A 12,915-nucleotide genomic window follows, 5' to 3' on the forward strand; every position below is an offset into this window, starting at 1 on the left:
TTCCTTAAAGGAAATCCACTGTATGTACAAAAACTCTATCATTGAAAAAGAGCTGAAAACCCCCCCAAAATAGCTAGTTCTGTGCTTCTCATCCTTGTGGAGAAGCACTTGGGGCAGTAGAAGGCGCTTGTGGAAGAAGGCATCTGAGAGTAATTTTAAGTTTCAGGGATATTTAATAAAAACAGGAGGAAAAAAGGCTGGCTAAATGGGTCATCCTATTGCAGTTCAGGGCAGTTTCAATCTTTATGACATCTTATTATATATTTATTGTCACCAGAAACATTAGACATGTGAGCTATTCCTGTAGTTGTTAGCTGAAACCGGCATATAAAGTTTTGGAGGATAGTTATCCAAAATACAAGCGTGTTGCGTCCAGCCTCAGCAGAAAAGGGGAAACTACCGTGTACTGACAGGGCTCATAATGATATGAAAAGGATCAAAAAGGTAATCTACTAAAATATCACAGCTCTCTTTTGCTTATATTGCCAATATGCCAGAGTTAACTGATCAGCGACCCTTAGACTTATTGGAAGATGTAATAAAATTCATCCACAAGCGTTTGACATAAAAAGTTGTAAGCCTGCAAAAGAAACTGAGAAAGATGTTTTTAAAGATGAACTGATTTATGGTGCAATCACCACAGGTCAAACAAAAAGCACTATATATTTTTGTTACACATAAGTAAAAATTCTAAGGTGACAGCTGGTGGAAACAGAAATAAGCAAATGTCAGCAAGCAATTGAAAAGAATAGTGTTGAGACATGTGATATCAAAGTTGTGCAGTGTACAGAAAGGCCAAATAGAAATCAAATTGTGTTAGAAAATCATTGTAGCTGGACGGCTTCTTTTGATTGATAGCTGCCATGACTGTTCTATTATATATCAGGCGATAGGTAATGGTATGCGATGGTGGCTACCAGCCTTTTTAATTCAACAGCTCACGCCTAATATTTAGGAATAAAATTGCGTAGAGGTGTGCCTGTTGATTTTAATCACATCTGTTTGACACGAGCAGAGTTATAGGTTCTGCTACCACGCTCTTCTTCACTTTTTGGTTTTTCTGTTTGGACACACTTTTTTCCTTCTTTTTGAACTGAATGACGACCAGTGATGAGAAAAGGGGCCCAGTCTGGTGAGTATCTGCCAGTTACCCCGAGGTTGGTGTTCCCGTGAGGTATCATTCTGTTCTCTACACATTTTTTGCAGAAATCCGTCTGCTTTTAATTTCATGTGGTGGATGCACTGTATAGATTAAGGTTTCAGGCATCCAAGGTTGTTGTTCTATGCGACTGTCGAGAGTTGTTGGCCAATATGTCTCTTTTTTAACTCTCTAAAGATATCGGACGTATCGCAGTAAATACCCCCGAAGAAATGATAGTGGATAGGGGAGCGTAACAGAGATTATGAATATGAGACTGACCTGTTGCAAGATATACTGACATTACTTACGCCCAAAGGACAGGGTTTATTGGTTGTTGATGAACTATTATATATCAAAACAGAGCAGCTTCTTCTGACCCAAGAGAAATTTGGTATGTAAAAATCTACAAAAATATTATTCCCTATGATTCCATCAATAAATAACTGACCCCAAAGATGTTTGTATACAAAGATTTATGGAAATGTACACCTGTACCTGCAGCAGACAGTGGCCTGATTAGCGCTTCTTAAATGTGATCCAAGAGGAACAGCAGGTTTAGCCAGCTGCATTTTGTATAAGATATTGCTTCAAAAAGGGATGATTTATCAATAAAACATATTTTTTAATAAAGACTCATCGCAAGTGTTAGGCACAAACACACCACATAAAAGACTACTACTAATGCAAAGATCATTGGGATAGTTCTTTATAGTGTGTGGAAAGGTCGAGGCCCCTACCTTAGCGGGGAAGCATCCTCGCGCGGGGGCCGACTTGTCTAACCCAGATTGCGCCTTGTTCCCTTTCCCCAGGAGTTCTTCTCTCTCTCTTCCCCTGCAGGTACGCCAAGAACCGAAAACGGAATACGGGATACCGGATGCAGTTCTCCATGACCCCGGAAGCTCCACCCCCAGCACCGACCCGGAAGGTAGAAAAGCCGACAGTCCACAAGGAAGGGGGTTCCAACCAGCGGACTCGTGGCAGGAGGCAGTAAGGAAGGAACCGGAGCTGAGAGCGAGGAGCGAGGAGTCGGGGAGTCGAGTCGAAGCAGCGGAGGAGGACGGCGACGGCGACGTGTGGTCTGAGGACTGGTGGAGTCCTCAGGAGGTGGCTGGAGAGCGGCCGCAACTCACCAGGGAGTTGCGGTGGGCCACGTGAGTACACCTCATCCTTCTCCGTGTGTCCCTTGTACAGATAGTTGTAAATATTGTAGAAAGCGGCACAACCCTGAGCACTGTAGCACTGTATATATAAACGTAGGTCCCTTCCACCCCTTGAGCACACTATTCACCCTTTTTTCTCCCCCCTGTATTGTCGGTCGCTTCCACCTTCCCTGTCCACCCCTCCCTCACTTTTGCCTCTTCCGTACCCCCACATCCCGGTGTCGGTGGTAGTAACGTTACGTCAGGAGAGTAGAAGACTAACGGCTCTGTATTTTCCTCTCGTCCCAAACCTCCGAGGCTCACCGGTGTGTCATACAGGACCTGACGACTACGCCGAGAGCGAGTGATCCCATCGCCCGGACGACCTCAGCCCAGCAGCGGGAAGCAACCCACAGGACATCTCTTTTTCCCTCCGGATACAATCAAAGATCCCAGTGGTCCCATCCCAGAGACTATATCTCCCCTCCTGTACTTTGGCAACATAAAACCAACTAACTATAGCGCATTATATCTGGCCTCCCGCTTGTTATTCCGGCCCGCCGAAGCCCACACCCGACATAGTGCTATTCCAAAAAGCAAAAATTTAAAGTTTATTTCACTCCTAAGTTAAATACATTTTTAGAGGAACAGACATTAAAAAACAGGAGGTACTGCATAATATTTTCACCAAATGTATTCTCCCCATTATTTTCAATATGAATTCCCATACCCCTCCCCCCACCCTTACAATGAAAAAGTGCACAGGACAGCATATATCAGTTATAACCATACCAAATCTTTTTGAGGCTTAAAAGGGTCATGCTCCCGCTCCCGCAGTTCTCCTCGCTTTTTCCTGTGCTCTGCCAATCTTTCCTTTTGTTTTATCTTCATCCATTCCCGGATCTCTTGCCTCTTACTCTCCAGTTTCTTAGTAAGTCTAGCAGAATTAGCCTTGGCATCACTCGCTCTGCATAAAACAAACACATTTGCTTACCACATGCTCTTTAGGCTTCAGGACCTAGCAACACCTGTTAACCAAATAGCAAGGGGCAAGTGTGGCCATTTAACCTAGAAAAATGATTTATATGGGTAGGAAATTGAGTATGTATTGGAATTTCTACAGAAAGTAACTAATGGGTGAGCCACAGAGTTCTGTCAATCTAGAGGGATGGCGAGAAAAAATTATTGCAAAAAAAAAACATTGGGACCATCATTTTGAAGAAATGATTAAGGATTAACTTTATGTTTTGTGCATTGGGTGTTTGAATCGGGGCCGACCCTCTATTTTTATTAACATGAACAAATGATTTTCAGTCACTGAAAAGAATCACAAGCAGCTTTTCGCGCGTGGCCTGGCTGAAATCATGTCATTTGCTAATTACCACATTTTGGGAGTTAAGGGTTAATCATTACAAAACAAGTAAACACAATAGATAGGATTTAAGATTTTGTGAACCTTCTTCTGCCTTCCAGTTCTCTACATACACGTCATATTGTGTATACAGTTACATCAAAAATCTAAGGCCTATTGGTACAAAAGTCCTCAGCATGGCTTAGTAAAGCTGTGCTGTCCTAAACTATAACGGTTGCTGGACAACCCATGTTGTTTTCCTTATTATGAGCTCCGCAGTCATGCACGCCCAGTGGGTACACTCCAGATCTTTTTGCTGACATGAGAGAGAGTACACACAAATTCAACCTCACAACTGTAGAGGTTGGTCACTGCCCCCTCAACACAGGCTATGCAGGCATTGGCAGTGTAATTATAATCCAATGGATGTGTTCTTTACACCTACAAGGGAGCTACCTACCTGCAGACCCCATCAAAAAGATCTATTGAGTCATCAAAACTGGAATCCCTTGGGCCTTATTACAGATGACTGCGCCAGCACTAATTGTCGATGTGTGCCTGACGGCATTACAGAGGATTGGTCTGCAATGTGTAGTGAAGTTGGATCAGACTTTCATTCTGAGTTTATGTGGGGTGCGTCAATGTGTATATTGTATTAGCGCACAGACTCAAATCCACATAAACACAAACATACTCGGGCACACAGCGACCATTAGCGCTGTGTGTGGCTGACAGGTGGAATAGAGACTATTAGGATCAATCTGGACTCCATGTTTGTGCAGTCTGTACCAGATGGTTGCTTTGCGTACACTGGCTGATGTGCCCATCTCAGATATACATGCCTTCCAGGTGCGCCCCTGAAGTCCTTCTCTCCGACACATATAGTAGCTGGCATGTGGGGGAGGCATCCAGGACATTCCACTGCCCAGAACAGGTTTCCCCTGCTTCGTCCCTGAATGAAAATTAACCATCTTCAGTTTTAGGTGTTGTGGCCTCCTCGGCAATGGGAGCCAATGTAGAGTTGATTCTGAGCACAATACACATTGCATGTGGGATGAGGGCGAACTGGTCTGGTTGGGGACTCTGGTCCTCATCAATTCAGTGACTTTCTTGTGTGCGCCATGTCCCGTGTCAACACTATTAGATACAGGCACTTAAAGCAAAATATCATCCTAGGACCGACCTAGTGAATAGATGCTCAATAGTTTATTTGCTCTTTTTGAAAACTAAGACAATAGGTTAGGTCCTAAAGAACAAGTTACTTACCTTCGGTAACGCTTTTTCTGGTGGATACAGTATCTGCCTGTGGATTCCTCACCTTGTGAATATCCCCCTGCGTCAGCAACGTTCGGAATTTTTTTTGAGCACGCGCCGTGGACGACGTCATAGGAGCACGGCATCGCGCGCGACTCCGACTGACGTCACTGACTCCTTATAAGGCCTACGTCGACGTGATTACATCAGTTCCGCCCTTTTTTCCATGCCTTCGAGGCACCCGGACGGACCAATGACAGTAGATATACACATATACAGTGTACACAGTACATAATATCCAAAATAACACACATAGTGTGTTGACAATGTATGAAAAATTCAATATATATATATATATATATATATATATATATTCAGAGATCCTGAAAGCAGTCTAGCCTGTACGCCTTACTCGCGCGTTCGGCAGCAAAACAGGACACGGACCCAGATTCCTTCTTCAAAATGTTTTAATCGCCCAAAGTCAAAGACGCGTTTCGCGGCTCACCCCGCTTGTTCACTCGACAATGAAATGACCAATGGAAGGCATATTTAAAGTGATAAGTGCATAATTCTAAATCCCTCACGTGACATACACCTCAATGGAAATAGACAACATACTTAAGTTTGACGTGTTGCCGTCCTTTGAACTTTAAACCATTTATACATTGTAATATGTTTGTTTAAAAAGCAATAAAGTGCAAATGCATGTCGACGTCACATTAAATGTCACAAAAATTATATCTTGGTCAAATACCACTATGACATTTATTCCCCAGCACAAACAATTTAGCATCAACTGATGCAAATCAGAAGGGAAGTAAGTTTTCCATTATCGCTCGGAAAATTACTTTGTTACATCCCTAAAGTATTTTGTACCATGCGATTCATACTCTGGCTGTGCAAATAAACGCATAAGGGATAAGGCAATGTAATAATGTAGGTAAAATACCGTATTATTGTCTTACTGAACTACGACATTATGTGCAAATTCTGGCAATTCTTAATATCGGTAAAATACCAAATACCCAATGCCTATATACATCCTGAGGTGATTAAAAAAAAATATATAAAGAAATACAAATAATAAAATAAAATAAAATATGTACCCATAAAGTGCGATTGTGCGAATCTTACGATTCACATTGTGTTAAACAAAATTAAAAATCGATCTATATACAGTACATTATTACCTCATAATTTATTCTTATTCCTGTATATTTGTTCGGTCAGCGCTTGCAATTATATTCATATTTCTGATTCCATAATTCATTAGTTTTCTACACATTATTCTACCACCTGTCACCTAGATTGATATTCATACCACATTGTATTATATATATGGAATCTATTTTGTGTATTGTCCCATCAATACCTTTGGTAAAATAAATATTATATACAATTTAAAATGACAAATAGATACCATTAAATACATAATAAATACTTTAAAAAAAAAAAAGTTATTTCAAGGTACTGTTGATTAGACAATTCTCATATTGATCTTATTTATGTGTAACATTTGTTGTCTCCAGAGATTCTCTATCCTAAACATGTGTATAATTCTTCAGTATTGTTAAGTCCCTGCGGTTGTTTGGCATCTAACAGTAAAATATATCTTGTTTCTAGTTTGCGCAGTCGGTTTTCCCTATCACCCCCCGTCTGTTTGGGGGTACCGAATCTATCAAATAATAGGATAAACCTTTGTTGTTAGATCCGTGGACTTCTTTGAAGTGTCTGGCCACTGGATAGGTATTATCCATATTGGTTATCGCGCGTAAGTGTTGGAGTATTCTTACGTTAGCTTGTAATTTAGTACTTCCAACATATATTTTACCACATGGACATGTTAGAATATAAACCACAAATTCTGATTTACATGACAGCATTTTAGTTATTTTGTAGGGTTTAATTCTGAATGGGCTTACATATGTAGATGTACTGATACCATGTGTGCATGCTTTGCATGTTGTACATCTTTTGAACCTTTCAGATTTTGGTACCATATAGGATTAGCTAGAATTTCAGGATTTGATATTACTAGATTGTCTCGCATAGAAGGAGCTCTACTATAAGTAATGGACACCCTCTGCGGGAGCAGGGGTCCTAATACCTGATCACTTAACAAAATAGGCCAGCTTCCTTGAATGATATTATTCAATTCTTTGTGTTGTCTATTATAGCCTATAATTAAGCGAAAGACATTCACATCTTCTTTGGATGGAATATTTTCATTAATGGTGCTCAAAGCTTTTTTGTTTTTATTGGTGTTGCCCAATAGCTCCTCTCTGACTAATGTCCCTGTTCTAGCTATTGCTTGATTTACCACCTGTTCCGAATAGCCCCTTGCTAAAAATCTTTTCTTGCTTTCCAGTTGTGCCTTATGTAATTCGACTGCCGTGCTACATACCCTCTTAATTCTCAACATTTCCCCGTAGGGAATGCTATTAATTAAGTGGCGTGGATGCATACTGGTGGCGTGGAGAACTGAATTTCCGGATGTTATTTTTCTATACAAGGTAGTCTCTAATTTATTATCCTGTATATACACTTGGGTGTCTAGGAAATTAACATTGTTTGCACTGATTTCAGCTGTAAATTTGAGATTAAGTTTGTTAACATTAATTTGTGCTACAAACTTCAGTGCCTCTGTTTCAGTACCGTGCCATACAATAAACAGGTCATCAATAAACCTATACCACATCTTGATTTTGGTAGTCATAATTTCTGTGAATTCGGTCATGAGGACTAGCTTCTCCCACATGCCCATGTGAAGGCAAGCATAGCTCGGGGAGAAGCTAGCCCCCATTGCTACCCCCTGCACTTGGCGATACAACAAATGGTTAAACATGAAAAAATTATTGTATAGGCAAAATTCTGTCATGGATATTATCATTTCACTGTGTTGTCTGAATATAGGGTCTCTGGTTGACAAATAATACTTTATAGCCTTGATTCCATCTTCATGAGAGATGCTGGTATACAGCGAGGACACATCTAATGCCAATAATAAATACTCTTCATCCCATGTAAAGTCCTTGATTTTATTCATAAAATCACTTGTATCCCTGATGTACGAGGGTAAGGCCTTGACATAGGGCTGCAAAAAATAATCAACATACACTGATGTATTTTCCAAGATGCTGTTCATTGCACTTATTATTGGACGTCCCGGAGGCTTTTTTTCATCCTTATGTATTTTCGGGATGAAATACATCGTGGGGACAACTGGATTTTTGTTTGTTAGATATTTCTGTTCATCCTCACTGATAAAATTTTTGTTTCGCCATCCCGAGAGTTTTGTATAGTACAATTGATACATTTCCTTTAGTGATTTTACATCAGAGCGTATGTAACATTCCCTGTCATTTAATTGACTCATGGCTTCCTTTTTGTAGTCTTCCTGTCCCCAAAGTACAATATTTCCTCCCTTGTCACTGTTCCTTATGATGACATCTCTGTGGCTTTTTAGCTTATTCATTAGTTGGAAATATTTATGGTCCTGGTTTCGATATTTCTGTGTAGTTGTTCCAATTTTTTTGTTTAATTTTTTGATTTTACTAGTGATAATTTCATGATATGTATCGATGGCATCATGAGTTGTGATAGGACAAAAGGTTGATTTTTGTTTGAATCTTGTTAGTCCTGCTCCTTTAGTGCCACTTTGTATGTTCATCTCAGTTTGTTCCTGGTTCCACATCTCAAATAGCTCAGCTTCAGTGTTTGATTCTGGAGGTGTGGACTACACTTGTGTGTCCCCCTGACTGGCACCAACCATTCGATTGTTTTTTATTGCGAATTTTTTTTTCAACTTGAGCTTTCTTATTCCTTTATAGATGTCCGTCCGGACTCTAGGGTAATCAAAGTTTGTAGATGGGCAATATGATAAGCCTAAACCTAATGTTTTTGTCTCATCCTTTGTTAATGTTATTTTCGATAGGTTTATCACAGTTTTATTGGTTTCATTTATTTTTTTCTCCAATATGTTTTTTTCTTTTGAACATTTTGGTTTCCTGTTTGCTGCTTTGCGCCTTTGCTTTCGCTTGTGGTTTGCGCATTTGCGTTTTTCTGTGTCGGATTTCTTGATCTTAATGATGCCAATCTCTGGGCTGCTAAAATATTCATCTCTTCCCCCGGCGATGGTTTTGTGCCACTGGTTTCGCCTTGGGGATTTCTTAATTCGGATTCTTCCTCACTATTAGATGTGAGTTGTTCATTCGAACTGCTGGTGGCGACTTCCTCCCCCACCTTTCTCTGATGAGAATTAGCCCTCCTAGTTGGCAGTCCACGTTTTTGTTGCGATTTTTTGGCTGCATCGTATTTCTTAGCAAACGTGAAGATCTGTCCCATCTCATAGTCTATTTTGTCGCGTTGGAATTTTTGCGTTTTTCTTTCTTTGATTTTTTCTCTTTTTATACGCATTTCCATTTCTTTGCGCAATTTTGCAATTTCCTCTTCATGCCCCATTTTTCCCAACTCTTCATTTAGGGCATCTATCTCATTTAGTAGCCGAGCTCGATCTATGTCGGCATGTTTAATCAATAATAAAGTTAGTCGTCTGGAGGAGTCTAAATTGCATTCTGCCCACTCGCACACTATATAAAAACACTATATAAAAATACATATAAATACATTTAAATAATGTCATGAACTTCAGGTATAGAAGAGTGGACAACGGGGAGGCGGGTGGGCATGTGAGGAATCCACAGGCAGATACTGTATCCACCAGAAAAAGCGTTACCGAAGGTAAATAACTTGTTCTTCTGATGGATACATCTGCCATTGGATTCCTCACCTTGTGAATAGAGTCCCACAGCAGTCCCCACTCCCGGAGGAGGGTGTCCACTCTCCTATACCGGAAAATCCTGGAGGACAGAACGCGCAAAGTGGCCGTCCCTCCTCACTTCGGAATCTAAGCAGTAATGCTTCACAAAAGTGTGGAGGGAAGCCCAAGTCACTGCTCTACAAATGTCCTCTACAGGTTCACCCCATGACAAAGCAGATGTAGAAGACTTTGCTCTAGTGGAATGAGCTCTTATACCCTCAGGAGGGTCCTTACCCGCCAGGGAGTAGCAGATCTTGATGCATAGTATAATCCATCTTGAAAGTGTGCGCTTGTGCACAGCTCTTCCTTTTCTGCAGCCAGCAAATCCAACAAAGAGCTGGTCATCCACTCGATAGTCTCTTGTCCTATCAAGATAAAAGCTCACCACTCTCTTAGGCTCCAGGCGGTGACGTTTTTCTTATACCCTCAGGAGGGTCCTTACCCGCCAGGGAGTAGCAGATCTTGATGCATAGTATAATCCATCTTGAAAGTGTGCGCTTGTGCACAGCTCTTCCTTTTCTGCAGCCAGCAAATCCAACAAAGAGCTGGTCATCCACTCGATAGTCTCTTGTCCTATCAAGATAAAAGCTCACCACTCTCTTAGGCTCCAGGCGGTGACGTTTTTCCACCTCCTTGGAAGGGTGAGGATAGAAGGTAGGTAGGGTAATGGACTGTCCTAGATGGAAGGGAGTTACCACCTTAGGCAGAAAAGCAGCCCTGGTCCTAAGAACCTGAAGAGCATGAATGGTCAAGAACGGGGTCTTTGAACTAAGAGCTTGAAGCTCACTTACCTTCCTTGCCGAGGTAATTGCAACCAGGAAGACCGTCTTAAAAGATAAAAGTCTCATGGGACACTTGTGCAAAGGTTCGAAAGGAGAACCCATCAGAAATGTAAGCACAAGATTCAAGTCCCATTGAGGCACAATAAAGGGAGTAGGAGGAAATTTATTTGTAAGACCCTTTAAAAACCTTAGAACCACAGGAGATTTAAATAAAGACGGCTGATCCGGCAGGCAGAGAAATGCCGACAAAGCCGAAAGATAACCTTTAACTGTAGCTACAGCAAACCCTTGCTGAGCCAGGAAAAGAGCAAATTGAAGTATAGCAGACAAACGAGCCCTCAAAAGGTCAATGGACTGCTCCCCACACCAAGTCACAAATTTAGACCACCTGTATGAATAGATTGAATCGGTGGAGTTACGCCTGGCCGATAGAATGACATCCACCACATCATGTGGGAGAGAAAAGGAAATCAGGTTGCCCCGTTCAATCTCCAGGCATGAAGGTGTAAGGTCTGGAGGTGGGGGTGTAGAACCTGCAGCGGCGGGCACGAGGAGAGGTGGAGTCGATCTGTGTACCACACCCTTCTTGGCCAATCCGGGGCGAACAAAATAACTTGGGCCCGGTCTTGGCGAATCTTCCTCAGAATCCGAGGAATCAAGTGTATGGGAGGAAACGCGTAAAGGAGTTGTGGGTCCCAACTCAATTGAAATGCATCCCCCAAGGCTCCCTGCATCGGAAACTGGAGACTGCAGAATGACAGGCAGTGAGCATTCTCGTGAGTGGCAAACAGGTCTACCCGAGGAGTTCCCCACGTCCGAAAGACGTAACGAACTACCTCTGGATGAAGCCTCCACTCGTGGTCGGCTGAAAACTTCCGACTGAGACTGTCCGCACGCACGTTCAGAACTCCGGCCAGATGATTTGCCATCAGACAAATCTGATGATCCTGAACCCAGGACCAGAGATGCAGAGCCTCTCTGCAGAGAAACTGCGACCCTACTCCTCCCTGCTTGTTGACATACCACATCGCGGTGGTGTTGTCCGTCAGGACCTGAACCGACCGACCGCGAAAGGGAAGGGAGGAAGGCCTTGAGTGCCAGACGTATCGCCCGCAATTCCAGAAGGTTGATGTGAAGCAACCTTTCCTCTGGAGACCAAAGACCCTTGATCTCCAGATCCCCCAGATGAGCACCCCACCCTAGAGTGGCTGCATCCGTTATGACTGTGGCCACCGATGGAGGTAGTTGGAAAGGCTTTCCTTGAGACAGATTGCCCTCCACACTCCACTAAGACAGATCCGCTGCTGTTTCTCTGGAGATCCTGATCGACTCCCTGAGATCTCCGATATGTTGATACCACTGCCTGCGGAGGCACCACTGGAGTGCCCTCATATGCCAGCGTGCATGGTTGACCAGCAGAATGCAGGAAGCCATCAGACCGAGCAGACGAAGGACCTTCAAGACTGGAACGACCGCTCCATTGTGAAATAAAGGAATAATTTCCTGTATGTCGCGAATCCGTTGTGGAGGAGGGATTGCCCGACATACAGTTGTATCCAGTACCGCACCAATGAACAGGTTGCGCTGGGAGGGCACCAGGTGAGATTTGGGTACATTTATCGAAAAACCCAACCTGTACAACAACTGAGTTGTGACTTGCAGATGATGGAGCACTTTCTCTGGAGATTCCGCCTTGATCTGCCAATCATCCAAATAAGGGAATACTGGAATCCCTGATCTTCTGAGATGTGCTGCCACCACAGCCATCACCTTGGTGAAGACTCGAGGCGCAGTAGTAAGACCAAACGGAAGGACCACAAACTGGTAATGCTGCGATCCCACCGTAAAACTGAGATACTTCCTGTGAGACTTCAGGATTGGGATGTGAAAATATGCATCCTGCAAGTCGATTGACACCATCCAGTCTTCTTCCAGCAGCGCTTGAAGAACCTGCGCAAGGGTGAGCTTCTTGAACTTCTCCTGTTTCAGGATAAGGTTCAAGATCCTGAGATCCAGGATTGGACGAAGTCTGCCATCCTTCTTGGGGATCAGGAAATACCGGGAGTAGCATCCCCGACGCCTTTCTTGCTCCGGAACCACCTCTATCGCACCCTTTCTCAACAATGCCAGGACTTCCTCCTGCAGAAGTAGCAGGTGGTCCTCCGAGCAAAAACCTTGGCAAGGAGGGTAATTCGGAGGGAATTCCCGAAAGGGAAGAGCAAACCTATTCTCTACGAGATTGAGAACCCAAAGGCCCGACGTGACCGATTCCCAATCCCGTAGAAAATAGGTAAGCCGACCCCCTACAGGATCTAGGGCTGCTTTGCTGTAGTAGGAGGCGGGTGGGAAGAGGAAGAGGAAGAGGAGACCTGACATCCTCGAGAACGACCCCTTTGTTTTCCTCTGTAAGATTTATACAGAGGATTTTG

General features: G+C 42.9%; 1 protein-coding gene across 4 annotated transcripts in view; it reads right to left on the reverse strand.

Annotated features, from left to right (window-relative positions):
- CPLANE1 (ciliogenesis and planar polarity effector complex subunit 1) overlaps positions 1–12,915 on the reverse strand; it is a 2,766,109-nt gene that overhangs the window by 481,369 nt on the left and 2,271,825 nt on the right. For all 4 annotated transcript variants that reach the window (XM_078674971.1, XM_078674972.1, XM_078674970.1 and 1 more), the window contains one exon: positions 3,073–3,247. In XM_078674971.1, the coding sequence (XP_078531097.1) occupies positions 3,073–3,247 (175 nt within the window). The remainder of the gene's footprint in view (positions 1–3,072; positions 3,248–12,915) is intronic.

Source organism: Lissotriton helveticus, chromosome 2_1 (genome assembly GCF_964261635.1).
Source record: "Lissotriton helveticus chromosome 2_1, aLisHel1.1, whole genome shotgun sequence".
Lineage (NCBI taxonomy): Eukaryota > Metazoa > Chordata > Amphibia > Caudata > Salamandridae > Lissotriton > Lissotriton helveticus.